The 19,672-nt window shown below is 36.3% G+C and overlaps 1 protein-coding gene across 1 annotated transcript in view; it reads right to left on the bottom strand.

The window, feature by feature from the left end:
• Positions 1 to 5,217: 5,217 nt before the first annotated feature.
• ITGBL1 (integrin subunit beta like 1) overlaps positions 5,218 to 19,672 on the bottom strand; it is a 396,418-nt gene continuing 381,963 nt past the window's right edge. The window contains exons 9-11 of the mRNA XM_007953815.2: positions 13,504 to 13,650; positions 6,985 to 7,098; positions 5,218 to 5,309 (exon numbers count right to left, since the gene is read on the bottom strand). Coding sequence (XP_007952006.1) covers positions 5,218 to 5,309; positions 6,985 to 7,098; positions 13,504 to 13,650 — 353 coding nt within the window. The remainder of the gene's footprint in view (positions 5,310 to 6,984; positions 7,099 to 13,503; positions 13,651 to 19,672) is intronic.

Raw genomic sequence — 19,672 nt, 5'->3', positions numbered from 1 at the left:
AGTAGATTTCTTATCAATAATGCTAAATTGCAAATATCCAAAATGGTTTATCGGACAGTTCTTGATTTCTTGTTACTCCATTTTAAAGCCTATTGTTTTTAACAGGATAAGTTAAAATATACTAGATGACTTTTATTAACCGATTATTTAGAGAAGATGTATTTCCCATAATATGGGGGAAAATATGAATAATTTAGAGATGCTAATTAGATGAGCTTATAGACACTGATTATCCCACTAACATATAACACACACACACACACACACATGCACACATACACCCCTATCAAATGATTCCACTCATTTGTGTTCAGTCATTAGCCTTATTTGCTAGCTCTTTGTTTCCCTTCAAACCTGCTTCTTGGTTATACTTAACACAAGATTTATTTTTGTAAATGACTGAGATTTATGTAAATGTGCACCTCTGTTTTGTTTTTATATGGGTTGTCAATAAGAGCATTTATCCCTATGAATTGATGTCAAAATATTTTCTTCTAATACACGTTTAGACATTTTCCAGAGGGGTCCTTGTTATTTGTAATTTAGTTAGATCATTTATTTTGTGTCTGGTCTCATTTGTTGCATGGGAAGAGGACAGCACTGATGAACTGCATGTAGTAGGACTTGTGTATCAAGAACTGTTGGTATGTATAACTAAATTTACATCCATATATGCAAATAGTTTGTCTGCATTGTACAGTTTTTGTGTTTAACATCATTTGTTATATTCACAAATACAACATGTTGAATAAAATATTTATATGAAATCATATTTAAAAACATCAAACAACTTTATGGCATTGTGCCATCCACAGATACAGAGAAATGTCATGTAAATACATTGGTAAACACAATTTCCCCCTTTACCATGCCAAAGAAAATTTTAGCTCTTTGATGATACCTCTCTTGCTGTTTTTCGGGGATAAGACTTCACCATTTTTTTTCCTCAAAAATTAATTTTTCTGTTATTAAGTAAGTGCAATCTATCATTATTGATATTCTGTATAGTAAATCTGATGGAATTTGTATTTTCAGACCGTGTGTTTTGTACCTCCATGTGCATATGTCAATTGTATTATGTCTCTATAATATCCCATTCCTTTTGCATGCATCTCTGGTATGGGAAGGTTGTTTCTACTGATTTGTTATGGTAGTTGATTGCTTCACCCAGTCCTTCAACAATGCTTGGGAATGTTAATTGTTCTGATATTCCTAGTGATATTATTTTTGTTTTCTAATAAGTTTGCTTTCTAAAAGGTTTTGCTACAACACAATTTGAAAAATTATATAGACAAGTTGCAATGATCCACCCCATGTAAAGAGTAAAATGGAATGGATCACTTCATTATGAATCCTAGAGAATCTAGAGATGCAGGAGCAAATCATTTGTTTGTCCTGAGTGTTTTGGGATGAGGATGGGTTAAGGAGTTCCACAATGGGCCCAAATGACACCTGTTTCAGTCCTTGTAATTGTTTGCCTTCTGGTCAGTAAGCAGTTTCTTTATCACTGCTGATCACTTGCTTAGTTAATGCTTACAGCACTAAAACAGTTTATTTTTCAGAGTGATTATTATCAGATTTGATTCTCTTAAAAGCAAAAAATACTTCCTTGTTCTTTAACTTAGATACATATCACTTTATTTAATGTTTTCTCCCAAATATCACAAGTATCATTAATATTTGATGCTTTCCCAGGAAGGAGCAACTAAAAAATCCAGCTTGGAAAGAAGAGAAACTTATTAAAAAATCTTTTCAATTTTATTTCCAAACTTGACTACATCAGGGGAAAGTAATTGCATTAAATACGGAATTGTTTTTCAGAATACAGTCAAATCAAACTTCAGATGTAAATTGTGATACTTTGGAGTGAAATATATTTCATAGTCTAGGTTTCTTAGCTTACAAGACGACACATAGAGCCTGATGACTCTCTTGGATAAGGTAGGGTTCCAAAGCTGTGATCATTGAGTCTGCACACAAAGGGTGAGTTATATTTGTTTTGGTTTGCTTATTTGTTTTTTCTTTGTTTTTTCTATTATTCAGCCTAATGATGTCTGCTGGCTGAAGGTGTGTTTGTCTTTCAGATGGTGAAAGCCATTCCTTGCTGCTGGAACTGTATTAGTTTAAAGAATTCAGAAAAACAATGGGGATATAATGGTCCTCCTTTTAGGCCTTTTGGACTTAGTTGAACTTTGTTCAAAGATCTTTGTCTGAGGGAGTTTTCAATGTTGACATGCCAAACAGGCAGCATAGTTCCACTTGTAAACTTGTTACAACTTTTTCAATTGACAATCCCACTGTAACTACCTAAAAGCATGGCCATGCCAATGATATTTGCATATTTTCCCACCCTTTACAAGTTTGTTCTTACCCTGCCTTTCTTTACAGGGGGTTTCTTTCTTAGTAGTAGATTCAAAAGTTAAAGTAAAAGACCACATTTAATAAGGATAGAATTTATACCTTTACATATAGCTGTTTATTTTATTTTGCAATCTAAAATATGTCAATGAAATTCCTTAATAGATGGATGTTTGGATTCAAAGCCAAAACCACACACACATACACACATTGTTATAGCAGACATAAAGAAGTAAAATTAATCTGTTTTTGTTCGATGGAAGAAAAAAAAAATCATTAAGTTGAGGTATCAAGTGATCTTTGCTGTATTTTTATTTTGGTTGTATAGTAGTTAAATGAACTCCAGAATATAGAGTGAGTGTAATATATGTTCAGCTGTGTCAAAAAATTTGGATAAAACTAATTTTGAGCTTTATGATATAATAATTTTTCCAAGATCTAAACTTTTTTATTTTTGAAGTCAAAACTGCTGAGGACATTTTTGACACTTTTCTTATATAAGAATATCAAAAGAGCAGCATTTCTGTTGTTGCTGTTGTCAATGGAAAGAAGTTACAACATAGAGAGCATTATAAGAAAAATAGGATAAACCTTATTTGATGAACATAATGACTTATTAAAGGGAGTTGCAATAAAGCAGAAATTGGCAAACTGCTGCCCATCTCTAGGCCAAATGCAGCCTTCAACCTGATTTTGTATGGTTCAGAGCTAAGAATGTTTTTTGTTTTGTTTTTTAACATTTTAAAATATTACAAAACATAAACAACATGTGACAGAGATATTTGTGACCCAAGAGTCTAAAATATTTACTGTCTTGTCCTTTGTAGAAAGCCAAGAGCTGCATTAACAGAAATTGAATATCGTCTGTATGTATTATGACAGGGGAGCAAGGTAATGAATTCTAATGTTTTTCTATCATCAAATAAGTCATCAAAATTGCTAATGAACAATTATAATAGGTTTGTTTGAAGCTTAAAATATTTAGATAGGGAAGAGAAAATAATATAATCTATATTATTTATATTTCCCTCATTTTACAAAACTGATATAGCGACATACTCAGTAATAGAGATACAACTAACGTGATTGCAATCCTTAAATCTCAGGATAGAGATAATTTTATAAATCTACTAAAATATGAGAACATCATGGGCAATTTTTAATGATTAGCCAATTAATACTACACAATCAGCATCAGCTAAATTTTCTCTTAAAATAATTTTTAATGTTAAATTTTAAGTAACTCAGTTGATGCATTTTTTTCCTTATTTTTTGGTGATTTGGCTTATGAGATCCAAGCCATGACTCTAGAATATTTACATTATTAAAACAAAATTTCCAAGTAAAAGGTTTCATCTTAAATAGTACAGAAATGGTTTTCCTATCTTATTCTAGAATTTAACAAAATGCAATTCACATTTAGGAGAGAAAAAAGAATACAATCTTTTTTAAACTAAATGATTAAAGATTGGCTAAACTAATCTGTGCAAGTAGATTTAACTGTAAATATGTAAGAGAAGTCCCAGTTGTACATTTTCATAATTCGATGTGAATTTCATATAAGGCAAAATTTCAGCGTTGAAAAAAATAAAAATTTTGTTTCTACCACTGAGTGCTTATTTGTAATTACTATTAAAGCCATATATATATATATGTGTGTGTGTGTATATATATATATATATATATATATTTTTTTTTTTGGTCCTCTCAGATTTTGAGATTGGTGCCATTTTACCATAGTATCTCTTCCTGACTTGTTTTCATGACCCTATTTTTCCAGTTAAGTAATGCATCTTTACAAAAAATGAGTGTCTTTTAAGGTAAATTAGTGTATGCCATCATAAACCTGACTATACCATGCCCATCATATACCTAACTAGATATTTTCCTTTCCAAAAGGCCAAGTTACCAAGGAACAATTTAAATAGTGAAAAATCTGTTATCTTGTACATATAACTCCTGCCCAGTATAAAAAATATGATCTCTTAGTGCTAATAGCCTAAAATGGATACCTCTGAATAATCATTTATTTCTCCTTTTCTTTAATGATGAGTAGGTAAATATGTATTGACAAAGACTGTAAATAATTTATATCACTATTTATTAAAAATGTTAAATTGTATAGTTTTCATATTTCTTTCTTCATCTTAAAATTCTTCTTTTATGAAGTTAAAGTGAGAGTAGACATATGAATTAATGGCAAAAAATGACCAGTTTTTTCCCTTCTAAAGTACCAGTGATCTGATCTGTCTCCACCCCTCTGATATTGCACTTCATATGCATTCATGTTCATTGTTCTATGGAAACCCGTGTGTGATAAAGAATTCTGGAAAAATCTGATCAATGGCTTTACAGGGAACGTATATTTCCCTTAGTCTCTATTATGTTCTTTCTTGTACAGAGATTTGCATTTCCAACAACCATGTAATTCAGGGTTTCTCAACTTTTTAGCATTATTGACATTGGGAGTCAGATAATTCTTTGTTGTGGGGCTCTCCTGTACATTTAGAATATTAGCAGCAGCCTTGGCACTCACTAGATGCCTTTGCACCTCCTCCACCAGTGTAAAAATCAAAATTGTCTGCAAACATTCCCAAATATCTTCTCTGGGCAAAATTGTCCTGGTTGTGAACCACTGATATAATTGTAGGGGAAAAATTCTCTCTAGTGCTATCTGTATCAGAGTTTGCTGAACTTATTTCTAATGGGTGGCCAAATTTCATCTAGGCATTCAGAAATAGAAAAACATACAATAGTCTGTTTGACCTGTTCTAGTGGTGATTATACATGGTTTCCTTGGCATGCATATGTTCTAATGGCCTAAAAACATGAAGATTCCAGTCCTCTCCTGTGGAACTGTTAAGGATAGTCTGTGCCAAGCCATATCTCACAAGCATTTCCATTCCAGCCATCCCAGCATTCACAGTTTCCACAGCTACATATTCCATTCCCTGCAACAAAATATACACAGGAATCATTATTATGATCTAAATGCACCAAGTTAAAATGTTACAATAAATAATAGCTTTCCAAAATAAAAACCATTTCACTTATCTTTAACAATTTTCTTGTTGTGCAGAGAGAGGTCTTTACATTTTATTAAGCAACTATGGGAACTCTGGTGGCATAGTGCCTAAAGCATTTGACTGCTAACCAGAAGGTTGGTTGTTCAAACCCACTAGCCACTCTTCGGAAGGAAGATTGGGCAATCTATTTCCATAGAGATGCCGCCTTGGAAACCCAAGGAGGGGTCACTATCAGTCAAGTTTAGTTTTTGCGCTCATATAGGATCAATCAAGCAGTGACCGTCCTGTGTCGTCGTAGCTGAGCTCACATGTCATATTTTTGTTTTCTGTTAGAGAACAAGTTACATCTTATGAATAAATACTGAAAAAACCCATACAGCTGATTGACATAATACATGGCAAGTCAAGAAATCGTCTAGAAGAGGAACCTTGTAAGAAGGGCCAGAAAAGTTTGTATCAAATCAAATGCCCCTAATGGCACACACAAATATCTACCTTTTACCTTAAGCTGGAAGCCAGGAGAACAAACATGTATTTCTCTATTTCCCTTCGAACTTGTTAATCAATTATATTTACAAGAAATTATTAAGTCTCAGCAATGTAGAATACCAGTAGATATTACACAGCTAAGTCTGTTTCACAACCTCTGCACAGACACACACACACACACACACATACACACACATCATTCCCTAAAAACACCAACCAATACCTCAACCATCTTTGAACTATTGGTACCTAGGTCCAGTTTAAAGTGCTATTCTGTTCCTTCCACCATGCTCAAAGTAAAGTGGTTATCAAGGCAAGTCTCCTCTTTTCAATATATCCCTTCATAATTGTGACTTTTGGAGGTCAAGGGAGGAGAGAGAAACTACTTTGTGGGTATTTCTTAAAGTCATATAATTTGATATCATTCTCTTGAATTCTTCCATTCCTGGGAATAATTGGCTTTGATAATAAATCAAATGCCCCAAAACCAAAACCAAACCCTCTGCCGTTGAGTTGATTCCAACTCATAGCAGCACCCATTGGTTTTGCCAGGTGGTAAATCTTTATGGAAATAGATTGTGCCCCATCTTCCTTTCATGGAGTGTCTCATGGGTTTGAAGCACCAACCTTCTGGTTAGCAGTCAAATGCCTTAGACACTGCACCACCAAAACTCCTTACATAGTTACTTCATATTAAGAGATGGATCTTTTTTTTTTTTCTTTCCAATTTCTCACTAAACTTTTAATTTATTAATTTATATCTACAGAGATTCCTGGTTTCCTGTTTTATTCAGGGGGCTATAATTTCTTACACTCATTATTATTTTGATATCAAATTGTCCTACATTTGGTCTGTGGGAAGCCCTTCAAGCATTCTTCTGTATCCTTTTAAAATGTCTCTGTGATTGTCCAAGGACTTTATTACTTTCTAAGATGTTCCAGTCTCATCTTGTACTTTCCCTGTTCCAGACTTGGAATCAGCCAATTAAGAGATGGATCTTGATTAATGGAAGTCCTTCTGTTCCTCCATCTAAAGCATTCTGTGGAGGGTATAATTTGACTTTATTGTAAACTGTGGAATAGAATGATAAAGAATGGATCAATACTGCACCTGTACAAATGAGACCATCATGCTTGTCACAGTCCCTGTCATCACAGTCGCAGAGTTCCCCTGAAACATACCATTCCTGGGTGGAACAAATGCACTTTCCACAGTGACAAGCACCTGAAATCATAAAACATATTGCTCACAGACACCATGTACCTAAAGGTTTTCAGTCTAGAATAGAATACTGTCAATGCACTGACAAAGGTAAAAGCCTATTGAGTAGGCAGTTGCTCAGAGGGGAGCTTTGCTTATTGTAATTCACAAAGATTATCCAGGAAAGGCTTCATCATAGATCTAGATAGTTGCAATTAGTCTTGAGCAGATGTTCCATGGCCTAGTCTGGTTAAAATATCAATGATGGTGAAATGTGGCTGATTCTTATAGAAAGCCTTCCAAAAATGAGTTAAAAAATAAATATCTTTTCCCTAAGTGGAATTTTTATGCTTTAAAAGTGTTGTTTTTAAAGGAATCTAATAGTAAATTCTATTAAATGAAGATGCATCTTCTAATCAAAATACCTTCTAAATTATTGTACTTATAATTTTAGATTTTTGTTTGTATGAGTTTTTTAAAGTAGGGACACACATGCATGTAGAGTAGCTAAGTGAATTGCCAACAGACCACACACAGTAACTCACATATATTTTACTTTTCAGACATTATCCTCAGGATTCCCTGCCATAATCAGTCCCGTTGAAATGCCCACCCTTTATGAGGTTCTACATTTGACCACCCTTCCGATTATTTCTTACCTTTCTCCTCTTATTCATACCTAATTATAAAATTTCTTCTTCGAGTATTAAAAATATATTGGGTTACTGCAAAATAACTCTATTAATGTTATCTTCAAAAAGAAAGAAAATATATTAATTAAATGCTCTCACATAGCGAAGAACATTCTCTCAATCTAGATGTCATTAACTTATAAGTTACAAATCTTCATATGTAAAAATTACTTCTATGACTGCAGTAAAGACAACTGGGAAGGCTGGTAACTTTAAAATTAAGTATGCGCATGTCTATGTATGCACATGTGTACACACACACACAACTTCCCGTTTCTCATAGTTCCTAGAGTTGCTTGTTCCTACCAAGTATGCTTCCCTTTCACTAAAGATGTTATCATTAACATTTCAGGTCAAAAATCAGTTTAAAAGAAAATACAAAGTATTTTGACATATTTAACAAAATTCCAGCCTTGGTAATTCAAAATGTATTGGAGGAGAGGAAAGCAGGAAATAATCTAAACTACATAGTATTTAAAAATAGGTTAAGAATTCGAGTGATTAAGAAAAGAAAGTTATAGTCATAATTTTATGAAAAGAATCATGTAAATGTGTCCCAAGCATCAACGCAATGTAATGTCATGGAAACTGGTACAAGCATTTTAGCTACAAGAATCCCCAATGACCAAATGAAACTCTCACCATTCCTTGTCAGGGAGATAGATTTATATACTGAGAATTGTGTTTCCCATTACTTTTAACTTCTTGCTTGACCACAGAATGATTTTACTTTTTTTCGACTTACCTTTCTCAGCAGCTACACTGATTTTCATGCTTTTGGGTAAAATCTAGACGTCAGTACTGCTGAGTGATTGACAGCCTGGTTGGTTCTCAGGACCCAGTGAGCTGGCCCTCCCAAGTCAGTCTGCAAGGGATGGTGGCTCCCTCTTGATCTCATCCAGGTATAGAGTTCTCTTATTTTATAATTTTACTTATTCTAACTTTAAAGACTTTCTTTCAAATTTCTAATCATAGAATTGTTCAGCAGTCAACTGTTTATTTAACAAATCATTAGCAAATATCTACCAGTGAAGAAAACTTGTGGGATTTCAATGACTATCAGAGAACGTTACTCAGAAAGCACCATGCATAGGGTTTTATTTCCATCACTCGAGGAAGATGATTTATTTGAAGAATTTTCTTGGTTTTAGTTGTCTTTTAAAAAATATAACCTTTATACTGCAAAACTCATTTCTACAAGAGTAAATGATTTTATATGCCAGTATTCTCCATGGTATTCATTGAATACACTTAGAATAGCTTTTATTTATATTTAAAAAATTGTGTTACAATTCATGAACAGATCTCATGTTCCTTCTTAAAACTTAACCCCTGGCTTTAGAACTGTTCCAATATCTGCTCTTCCTTCTGGAATGCTTAGCTTCAAGCCATGGCAAAGTCCTTTCCTAAATGTGGTAAGCTCACCTAGAAGATAACATGGTACATATTGGTAGACGATTTGATGAGTCAATTCTACTTCCCAAAGTTATTTGTAACTGAATTTTGGAAAGAAAAAAAAAAATGGGGACTGACTTTGTGCCTTGGAACACTAGCTCTCCTCAAGTCAGCCTTTCCCCGAGCTGTGCTGCGCTTTGCTGATTGTCAATGCTCTGTAGCTTAGAAACAGAAAATTCTTCTACTGCTTGTGATACCAGGAATCACACAGCATATAATAACAGCACAGTGTGACAGTTATTAGGACTTGTTATAGCACCTTCTTATAGAGAACTCTGGTTGTGTCAATCAAAAACAGGGGTTATATTGCCCTTTCAGGATAGGGATACATTCAGGAAGGGGATGCTGTCAGACAGACATAGGCTGCACAACTACTGAAAGGTGAGTAATTGATCAGCTCAGTTGGCTGGGACCCACTCACCCTCCTGATACTCAGTTCAGCCCAGGTGGGCAGCTGGCTGATCTTCGCAGGAGCTCTAGAGCTAAGGCTAATTTTGTAAAGCAGAACGTTGGCCCTTTCTCTTCTCTGGAATGATGGAGATGGGGTGTGTGTGTGTGTGTGTGTGTGTTTGTGTGTGTTCATGCACTGTTGACTTATTTGGATGATGTGGTACCTAACAAGTACCATCGAGAGAGTTTATGAAAACATCTTCTGACATGTATGTAAAGTCATTGCCAAGCAACAGCATCTTTAAAGGTATTTAAAGTGATTACTTGGATCAGGTGGAAGCAATCAAGGCAAAAGTGTTATTGTGTACTCTGCCATCCAAATAAATAAATTCCCAAATAAACAAAAGCCTATGAATTCTATCATCATGTATTCTGTAAAGGTAGCTAAATTTAGGGCAGACCTGGCCACTAAATTAATCTCTTTTGGTTATTCACAAAAAAATTTGAGCCCAAGGGCAAAGCACCTTTGTTAGTTGCCTCATTGATCACATCGACATTTCTTTTCCACTCATCAAGTCTGGCAAAATGCTGCAACCTGACATCCCAGCAGGCAGTTCTCACTATTGTACTAACTACTCCATGTGTTATGAAGGTCACAACAATGTATCTTGTTTTAAATTTTTCTATGGAGTGATTTATTGTCTTGGCTATAAATTTGTAAAGAAATAAAACGCTATTTCTTCATCGTCTCCTGAGGTGACGGCTTTATTCACAGCTCATGGGAAGCATTTCAGACTTGTTTCTATGTGGAAACACTTGGCTGTGCATGGTCTGTTAAGTGGTGCACCATGGTGCTTTCAAGACCCACTGTTCACACCTGCCTGAGAATCAAGAGAGAGGAAACACTCCAGATGTCATTTGTGATAATTGGGGTGAAGGGTTTTCCCTGAAGAGCTTAAGAAAATTTGTAGGGGATTCTGAAAAAAAAAAAAAAAATGACATCTATCAAAAAATAAATGGTCCTGGTCAAATAATTGGAACAGGTTTCTCCTTTCTGCTATCATGTTGAAGATTCTTGTTCCACTTCATGAGTTGCTTTTCCTGTGGGTCTCACGGTAGGGCTGTTGTTGTTGTTATGTGCCGTCGAGTCGGCCCCGACTCATAGCGACCCCTCCTTGGGTTTCCGAGGCAGTTATCACTACGGAAGTAGGATTGCCCAACCTTCCTTCCGAGGAGTGGCTGGTGGGTTTGAACCGCCAGCTGTCTGGTTAGCAGGCAAGTTTCTTAGCCTCTATGCTACCAGAGCTCCCCACGGTAGGGCAGGGGGTGGTAATCTCCAGAGTGACCAAGAGTAACTTGACCATCCCCACAATCCTCTTTGCCTACAATAGATCACAGTTCCATTATCTTGGTCTTAGTCCCTTTCTTCTTCTATAACCCAATATCTCCAGAATAGGATGAAAAAAAGCAGCCAGCGTCCAACTGTCGCCACCATTTTGAATGCTCACCATGGTTGCAATGTGTAACCGCGTGCAACCTTGAGGTAGCTGTTACATTCCCTTCTGGATTTAAAGACTCTAAAACTCTCCACTCTTTAACCACTAAAGGATACACACATGTTTTAGGGCATATATGCTTTTCAACCCTTTGCTGATGTTTGGATATGTTTCTACCATCCAAAGCAAGCAATTTGAAACAGCAGTAACTAGAGAGTCTCTTGTTCTGTTTTATTCAGGGCTTCAAATCTGTTTGGAATATATTTTTAAAACTCAGGACACTCCCTCTGATTTTATAACATTTTCTTTCTTTCTTCATCTTCCTCCTCTCACAGGTTAATTCCTTCCCTGCCTACTTCCCCTTTATAGTTCTCTCAAATTCCTTCCCTTTGACACACTTTGCCTCTCCCTTCTAACCTCTTTTCCCTGCTTTATTGGTTCTACCAGCAAAGCTTCAACCCAAAGCAGGCGTTTTTAGGTGCCATGGCCCCCAGAGAACAAAACTAGTGCAAGATTTGTTTGGGGCTTGGATTAGATTCAATGTAACAGGGGAACAAACAAGGAACAAACTGATTTCTTTAAACTCAATTAAACCACCTGACTACTGTAATTGGATTAGGTTGAAGGCTTCTTTTTCTAAGAGCTGAAAATACAAATGCTAAGCACAGATTTTCTGAAAATCAAGGACATGGTTGTCTATTGAAATAGGTACGTTTGTATCAATTTCCAACCACCCTCCTGTACCATATGTGGTCACAGCATCCATTTGCTTTTATCTTTGATGTTCTGTCCAAAACAAAACAAAACAAAACAAAAAACCCTTTCAACCTGATAGCATTGGCATTGAGGGATGAGTTAAGTAATATCTGTCTTTTAGGGCTACATTACCTATGGCACATCTTGTTCCAAGTCCTCCTTTGTCTACCCCAGTGTCATTAGTGGGGTTCTATAATGACATTATTCAGTCTGTAATTCACATTTACTCCACTCTGTCTTCCTCAAAAAGGTATTTAAATGCTAATCATGACACAGGGTAGATGTTTAATGGTAGATGCAGATCTAGCCAAGGCTGTGTGATGCTTGAAAAGACAGGTGTCTGCCTACAAAGGGCCACGGAGGCTACTGAGCTGAAAAGAAGAGTGGAGAAACTCCCTAATATACAGTTCCATGCAGGTCAGTGCCTAAAGATTGGTGGGAATCCTACATACTTCCTGTGGGTTTCTTCTTGTTGTTGTTATGTGCTGTGGAGTCGGACCTGACTCACAGCGACCCCTCCTTGGGTTTTCAAGGCAGTATCACTACAGAAGTTGGTTGCTCAACCTTCCTTCCTGGTGGGTTTGAACCACCAGCCTTCTGGTTAACAGTCAAGTGCCTTAGGCACTAGGCTACCAGAGGTTTCTGGGCACTAGTAAAGAGGAACTTCTTAGATGTTACCCATGCATCATGGCAGCATTACTTTGAAAGTTCCTTCAAGAAACTTACACTGAAAAATCAAAAGCAAGGTGTCTGCAATTTAATTTAGAAATAATCTTTGTCCCCCAAAATAAATCTGGCCTAAATGTAAGTGTGTGTGTATGTGTGTGGTTGGGGAAAGGTATTGGGAAGTGTTACTTTTCCCTGAATCTGTTTCTGTGGTTAATGTTTGACTGGGTTGGGGACTTTTAGCCAATCAACTAGTGGGTTAAAAATCAAGTGACAGACTTTTTTTCATTATTTTTTTAATATTAGCTTGCACATGCACATTTGCAATAATTGGTGATTTTCAGTGCAAAGAAAATTGCATCAAAATTTTCAAACTTACATACTTTTTCCTTTTTCTTTTGTTTCAGAAACTAAACATGCAGTCTTCTTTTATGTCATTCTAAGACCTTAGATCCCCTCTTTCACATACCTATATCTATGTAATTTACCCTCAGAAGTTTCAAAAAGCATATTTGCTGTCAGTGCAGTCACTTGTGATTAGTTTTCTGCAGCTCTGGGCTGTGTTATTCCAGAAGGGACTGTAGAAAGTATCCTTTTGCTTTTGATTTTTTATTGTTGTTCCATTAAGTGTTAAATATATTATATTGTTCTTTCTTTATATTTCTTTTTTATTTTTGTAAGATCATTAATTCTGTTTCATTCAGCAATGATATAGCTTACAAGTAATTGATAATCTTTTTGTATGAAACTAATCTCATGCATTTCATTTTCTTAGTTTTCTTGGATCCTAAGCATCGTGGTCTATTTTCAAGTTTAAAATATGGCACAGGCTGAGAAGGACATGGTTTTCATTCACCCACAGTGCAGTCTGGAAAAGATGGTTGCTCCTTGCTGGTCTACAAGCCATGAGTCAGAACAGGAATCCAGTCCAAGCATCAGCAGAGATACTCACCCTTTCCTGCAGAGATACTCACCCTTTCCCGAGCACAACATGCCATCTGCTGACTCACACAAACTCTTGCTTTGTTCTTCCGTCATGTTGCACTTCTGCGGATGCTGGCAGAGTGTCCCGAACCATCCCTTCTCACAAACACAGCGACCACAGGAACATGTGCCATGGCCTGTGAAGCAATAAGAGGGAGGGAGCAGGAGGCACGTGGGTGGGGGATGAGAGGAGGAGATGGGTGAATAACCAACTGAATAAGAGGCTTTAAAAAGGAAATATATAAACCCCAGGATCTTATTTTCTACCAAACACCCTTTTCCCTTATACATAGTCAGTTTGGCATGTAATTGTTTAAAAGAACTTTACAACAGAGCTCTAGCTTCATATAATAAATCTGCATGAAGGTAGCTTAGGTGATGGACTCAAGAGAAAAAGAAACCTTGGAGTATTTAAAAATGGAATTTACTATCCTTTTTTGATAGAAAATACTTCCTCATCTACATTTTCATCAGGATGAAGTCTTAGTGTTATTCTGCATTTTGTGCATCATGGCATCCATGATTACAAGGCTACTCACGTTACCATTACTTGCAGTGTTTATTGATTGCTCTCCTATTGCTTGGTAATAAAAACAAAAGGTTTACTTCCATAGCATTGACATCCAGCATTTTATTACCTTACTTTCTAGTCACTAATAAGAACAGATATGCGTGTAAGTAATGACTTCATTCAATTATTATTGGATAAAATTTTAACACAGCATGAGGCTTGTATTAACACATGGCACATTTTTTCCCCTCTTTTTTGTTTCTGACATTGGTTTTCATGATCCATTTATTTTGTGATATATATACAACATAGTATTTGTGACAATTATATATTGGCATATATACTTGCTTGTTATCCACATGCCATTAGATTGTATCATCTTCCTGCCTTACTCCCAAAGGCACATATAGCCCTCATTCAGACCAATCAACCTCTCTGAATCTATTGACACCATGTGTCTTAACTATTTGCTTTGCCTGACCCTCAAGAGTAAACTTTGTTCCAATCTTCCCCCTTCTACACTCAGCTCCTCACAAGGAAGGATCAATTATTTGCAGTGCATTGTTTGGATGAATTAATTTAACCACCTATGAATCCAGGTAAGGTTTTTCTATAACACGATCATCTGGAAGTTAAAAGACAGCAAATAGAAGACTAACTCAAGAGAGAATTGTATTAAGCAACTTATTTCTAATAGTCTCTTATCCAGATGCAGTTTAATTGTATTTAATCTCATCACAACCCGCTGAGTCAGGTATTATCTTCATCTTAACAGTCAGGAAACTGAGGCTCAGAGAGATCAAGAAATTTCTCCCTCAAATCACGTAACTCAACTTCACAGGGTCAAAATTTGACTGTAGTTGTTCTGACTTAATTCCTACTCTTTTTTCCATTGTGTCACATTCTCTCTAACCACATTTGCAAAATAAACAATGACAAGGGAGCTGTGGTAGTGTGGTGCTTAAGGCACTTGACTGCTAACTAGAAGACTGGGTGTTCAAACCCATCAGCCACTATCAAAAAGGAAGGTTGGGCAATCTACTTCCATAGTGTTATCACCTCGGAAACCCAAGGAGGGGTCGCTATGGGTCCGATCCGACACCACGGCAATGGTTGCGTTTTTTGCATTTAATAATTTGAGATATCTATACACCAAAAACAAAGAGAACCAAAAAACAAACCAATTGCTGTCAAATTGATTCTAACTCATAGCGACCCTGGAGGACAGAGCAGAACTGCTCCATATGGTTTCAAAGAGTGTAAATTTTTACAGAAGCAGACAGCCACATTGTTTTTCCCCAGACCAAATGGTAGTTTCGAACCACTAATTTGTTAGTAAACAGCTGAGTGCTTAACCACTGTGGAACCAGGGCTCCTTGATACTTCCATGGCCTTTTCCTAATTCCTATGCTTTTGAACTGCTGTAGCATTTGAAAGTATACATTTGACATGCATGGACACTTTCTCCTTAAAACTATTTCCTATAATGACATGATGCTCTACTCTCCTCACCTCTTCAACAATCCTCCCTTGCCTCTTTATACTTTCTGATACACACACAAAAAGTATATAAACCCAATCATCTATCCTCAATCATCTTTTATCTCTATAATATTTCCTTGGAAAATTCATCAAATGACAGAATTAAAGATCACAAATCACAGTGATCACAGATCTTAATCTCTAGTTCCCAAACCTCTCACCAGCCTCCATTCCTGCAGTAACATACTTTGTGTCCTATTAGTACCCTAAATGCATAATTCTGGATCTACATATATAATTATATTTCCAAAGCTACTGTTCTCTATTACCTGTTTTTTTTTCCCCCAATGGAACTACCATCCTTCCAATTAACCAGTTCAAAAAGTTTTGTTCTTATCTGAATTTCCCTTACTCTCCTCATCTAAAGAGTTGTCATGTTCAGTTGAAGCTATCTCCATACTATCCACTTATATCACCCTCTTAAACCTTGGAAAAAACTTTCTAGCATATCCTTCTCCTTCTCTGATATTCTTACTCACAACTTTCTACTGCACAACTCTGCTCACATCACAGCCTGCTTCTCCAGTCCTTTTTGACTCCTAATGCTTATGGTGTTCAACTGCTAATTGAAAATTTGTAAGTTTGAATCCATCCGGAGTCTACATGGGAGGAAGACTTGGTAATCTGCTTCTACAAAACCAAAACCAAACCAATCTCACTGCCAGCGAGTCCATCCCCACTCATAGAGACCCCTCCTTGGGTTTCCAAGGCAGTATCTCTATGGAAATAGATTGTCCAATCTTCCTTCCAATGAGTGGCTGGTGGGTTTGAACTACTAGCCTTATGGTTAGCAGTCAAATACTTTAGACACTATGCCACCAGAGCTAAAGAAACAAACAAACAAACAATTGTCAAGTCAATTTCAGCTCATAGTGACTCTATAGAACAGAGTAAAACTGCCCCATAGGGTTTTCAAGGCTATAACCCTAATACAGAAGTAGACTGCTGCATCTTTCTCCCATGGAGTACCTGGTAGGTTCAAACCACTGATCTTGTGGTTAGCAGCCGAGCACTTAACCACTGCAACACCAGACTTCCTTCCATAAAGGTTGTTGTCATCTGTGCTATGGCAGTCAGTTCCGACTCATAATGACCATATATGTACAACAGAATGAAACACTGGCCAGTCCTGTGCCATCCTCACAATTGTTGCTATGCTTGAACTCATTGTTGCAACCCCTGTGTCAATCATTTCATTGAGTCTTCCTCCTTTTTTCTGATGCTCTACTTTACCAAGCATGATATCCTCCTCCAGGGACTGGTCCCTCCTTACAACATAAACAAAGTACAAGACGTGAAGTCTCACCATTTTTGCTTCTAAGGAACATTGCAGCTGTACTTCACCCAAGCCATATTTGTTCATAGTTCTGACAGTTCATGGTACATTCAATATTCTTTGCCAACACCCCATTTCAAATGCATCAATCTTCCTTAGTCTTCCTTATTCACTGTCCAGCTCTCACATGCATATGAGGCTATTAAAAATACCATGGGTTGGGCCAGGTGACTTCTTTGATATCAAAATGAAATCTTTGCTCTTCTGCAATTTAAAGAGGCTTTGGCAGCAGATTTACCCAATGCCAGATGTCATTTGATTTCTTGACTGCTGCGTCCGTGGGTGTTGATTGTGGAGCCGAGTAAAATGAACTCTTTGACAACTTCAATCTTTACTTCATAAAGATTACAGCTAAGAAAACCCTACACGGTCTTTCTGCTGTGTCACATAGGGTCACTATGAGTCAAAATCAACTTGACATCACCTAACAACAACAATAATGCTTATGAGAGGACCTGGGTGTCACACAATGTTTGCATCAAACTGTAACTGACAGGTTGGCAGTTCAAATTCACCCAGTGGTGCTGTGAAAGTATGGCCTGGTGATCTATTTTCTCAAGATTACAGTCACTGAGAAACCTATAGAGTGCAATTCTACTCTAAATCATGTATCTTCTTCTTGACTCAGAACTGATTCAACGGCAACAAGTTTGGTTTGATTTTAATGCTTATAGGATGGAGTTCACCTACTTTAATTTAGCCTTCATTATGTTTTAGTCTCCTGCCACATAGCGATTGAAAATACTTTTCTACAATTTCTCCTTCTCTCTTTCACTTCTTGATCTAAACAAACTGATCATGTTCCTTGTATAAAAATTTTCCATGTGTTTCTGACTTGATGTCTTTGCTGAGGTAAGAATGCCCTACACAGGTAAGTCCTGCTTAATTTTCAAAGTTCACAGAAAGTGACAACATTTCTGTGAGGTTTTTTTTCCTAATCTGAATTTCTATATAGTCACCCTTCACTTATTGACATATTTAGGTTCCAAAACCCATGCTATTATGTGAAAATTGGCATTATGTGAACATGGAGGATGACCATATTAGATCATAAAATGGAGGATGAATCATTAAGTAACTGCCAAGTTACATCATTACATAATTGGGAAACTGCTGAGAATCATGGCCTTGCCAAGTTATCACATGGCCTTAACCATCACAGCCAGTGTTAATTCTCACCTCACACCTTAGCGCTTATCACTACCAAACATAGGTTGTTAATGTATAAAATAGATAGTAGATTTTATACTAGTGTTGTAAATGTGAAATATTACATAGTGAGATAGTTGACAAATGAGGAGTAGGTGTACTACTTATTTTTCACCTCTACTGTGGAATTTTTTGTCTTCCACTTTGTGATATGTAGTGATTTATCAAGTAAATCTATTACTTGATTGTTCACATCACAACCTTGAAAGTACAAATCACTTCAGATTGATCATTGTAGTCTGAAGAGTGTCAAGCATGCTGCTATACACATAGTAGGTCCTCAAAAAAACACTTATAAGTGGAAGTTATTTTTAACAAAAACTCCCTCTCATTTCTTATTCATAAATCTCAACTGAAAGCCCTAACATGGAATGAGTTATGTTAAAAAACAAAACAAAAATCTGAATCCAGGACATACTTACAGATCTTCCAGATAATGAGCTATTGCTCAAGAACAATGGATACTTCTTGAATTGTCTATTTTATTTCTACTTTCTGTAGAGTGAATTTAGAGAATTGGTGCTCCTTAAGGGCCTTCTTTCTCCCATGGAGTGGCTGGTGAGTTGGAATCATCAACCTTTCAGTTAGCAGCCAAGCATTTAACCAGTGTGCCACCAGATCAATCTGCTTCTGTAAATATTTTAGCCTTGGAAACCCTGTGGGCAAATTATATTCTGTTCTATAGGGTTGCTATGAGTTGAAATTGACTGATGGCAATGTGACTTTGTTTATTTTTTGGATGCCCTTTCTACACAATGAAATGCTAATATATGATTTTATATCTTGATTTTTCCAATAGAACTAAAGCCCATTTAAATCACATATCATTAAAAAGTTCAATTAAATGTTGTCCACTTTTGGAAACAGCCTGGGGTACAAAAAATATAAAGAATCCAGAATGTCTGATACTAGTCCCATCCAGCTGTGGACTTTTCAAATGTTCATGTTTCTTACTGACACTAGATTAATAAGAGAACTGTTACCAATTTGACATAATTGAGATTAAGGAAAATTATGTGGAATCATTTAATCTTCATTGCATAGAAATGTATATTGCCTTTGAATTATGATATCAGTGAGAATAACTGGTCCTTCAATAACAGGTAATTGAATATAAATTTCATGTGCAAGGAAATAGAATTGTTTCTCATTGATTAGCTCATTTATCACATTTTTCCACAATGTTAAATTGGCATCTACCCACGGTAATGGCCAAAACGCATTGTTTAAATGTTTTGATTTGTCATTTTCATGACTTATAGGCAATCTACTTCTGTAAAGATATGCAGGCTTGGAAACCCAATGAGGGTCTCAATGAATCAGAATCAACTTAGTGGAAGTGGGTATAGCTTTGGTTTTTCATATTTGTATACCCATAATTAAAAAAAAAAAAAAAACTGGATAATTTCTTCTTTATAAACTCTAACAACTTAGTCATCCATTCAAGAAATATTTATTGTGCACCTATTATCTACCAAGGAGCTCTGGTAGCGAAGTGCCTAAGGCACTTGACTGGTAACCAGAAGGCTGGGGGTTCAAACCCACCAGCCACTCCTCAGAA

This window comes from Orycteropus afer, unplaced genomic scaffold (genome assembly GCF_000298275.1).
Source record: "Orycteropus afer afer isolate SDZICR_OR568_19922 unplaced genomic scaffold, OryAfe1.0 scaffold00417, whole genome shotgun sequence".
In the NCBI taxonomy this organism is placed as follows: domain Eukaryota; kingdom Metazoa; phylum Chordata; class Mammalia; order Tubulidentata; family Orycteropodidae; genus Orycteropus; species Orycteropus afer.
The sequence above is the reverse complement of the archived record's forward strand: the minus strand, read 5'-3'. Positions and strand labels throughout refer to the sequence as shown.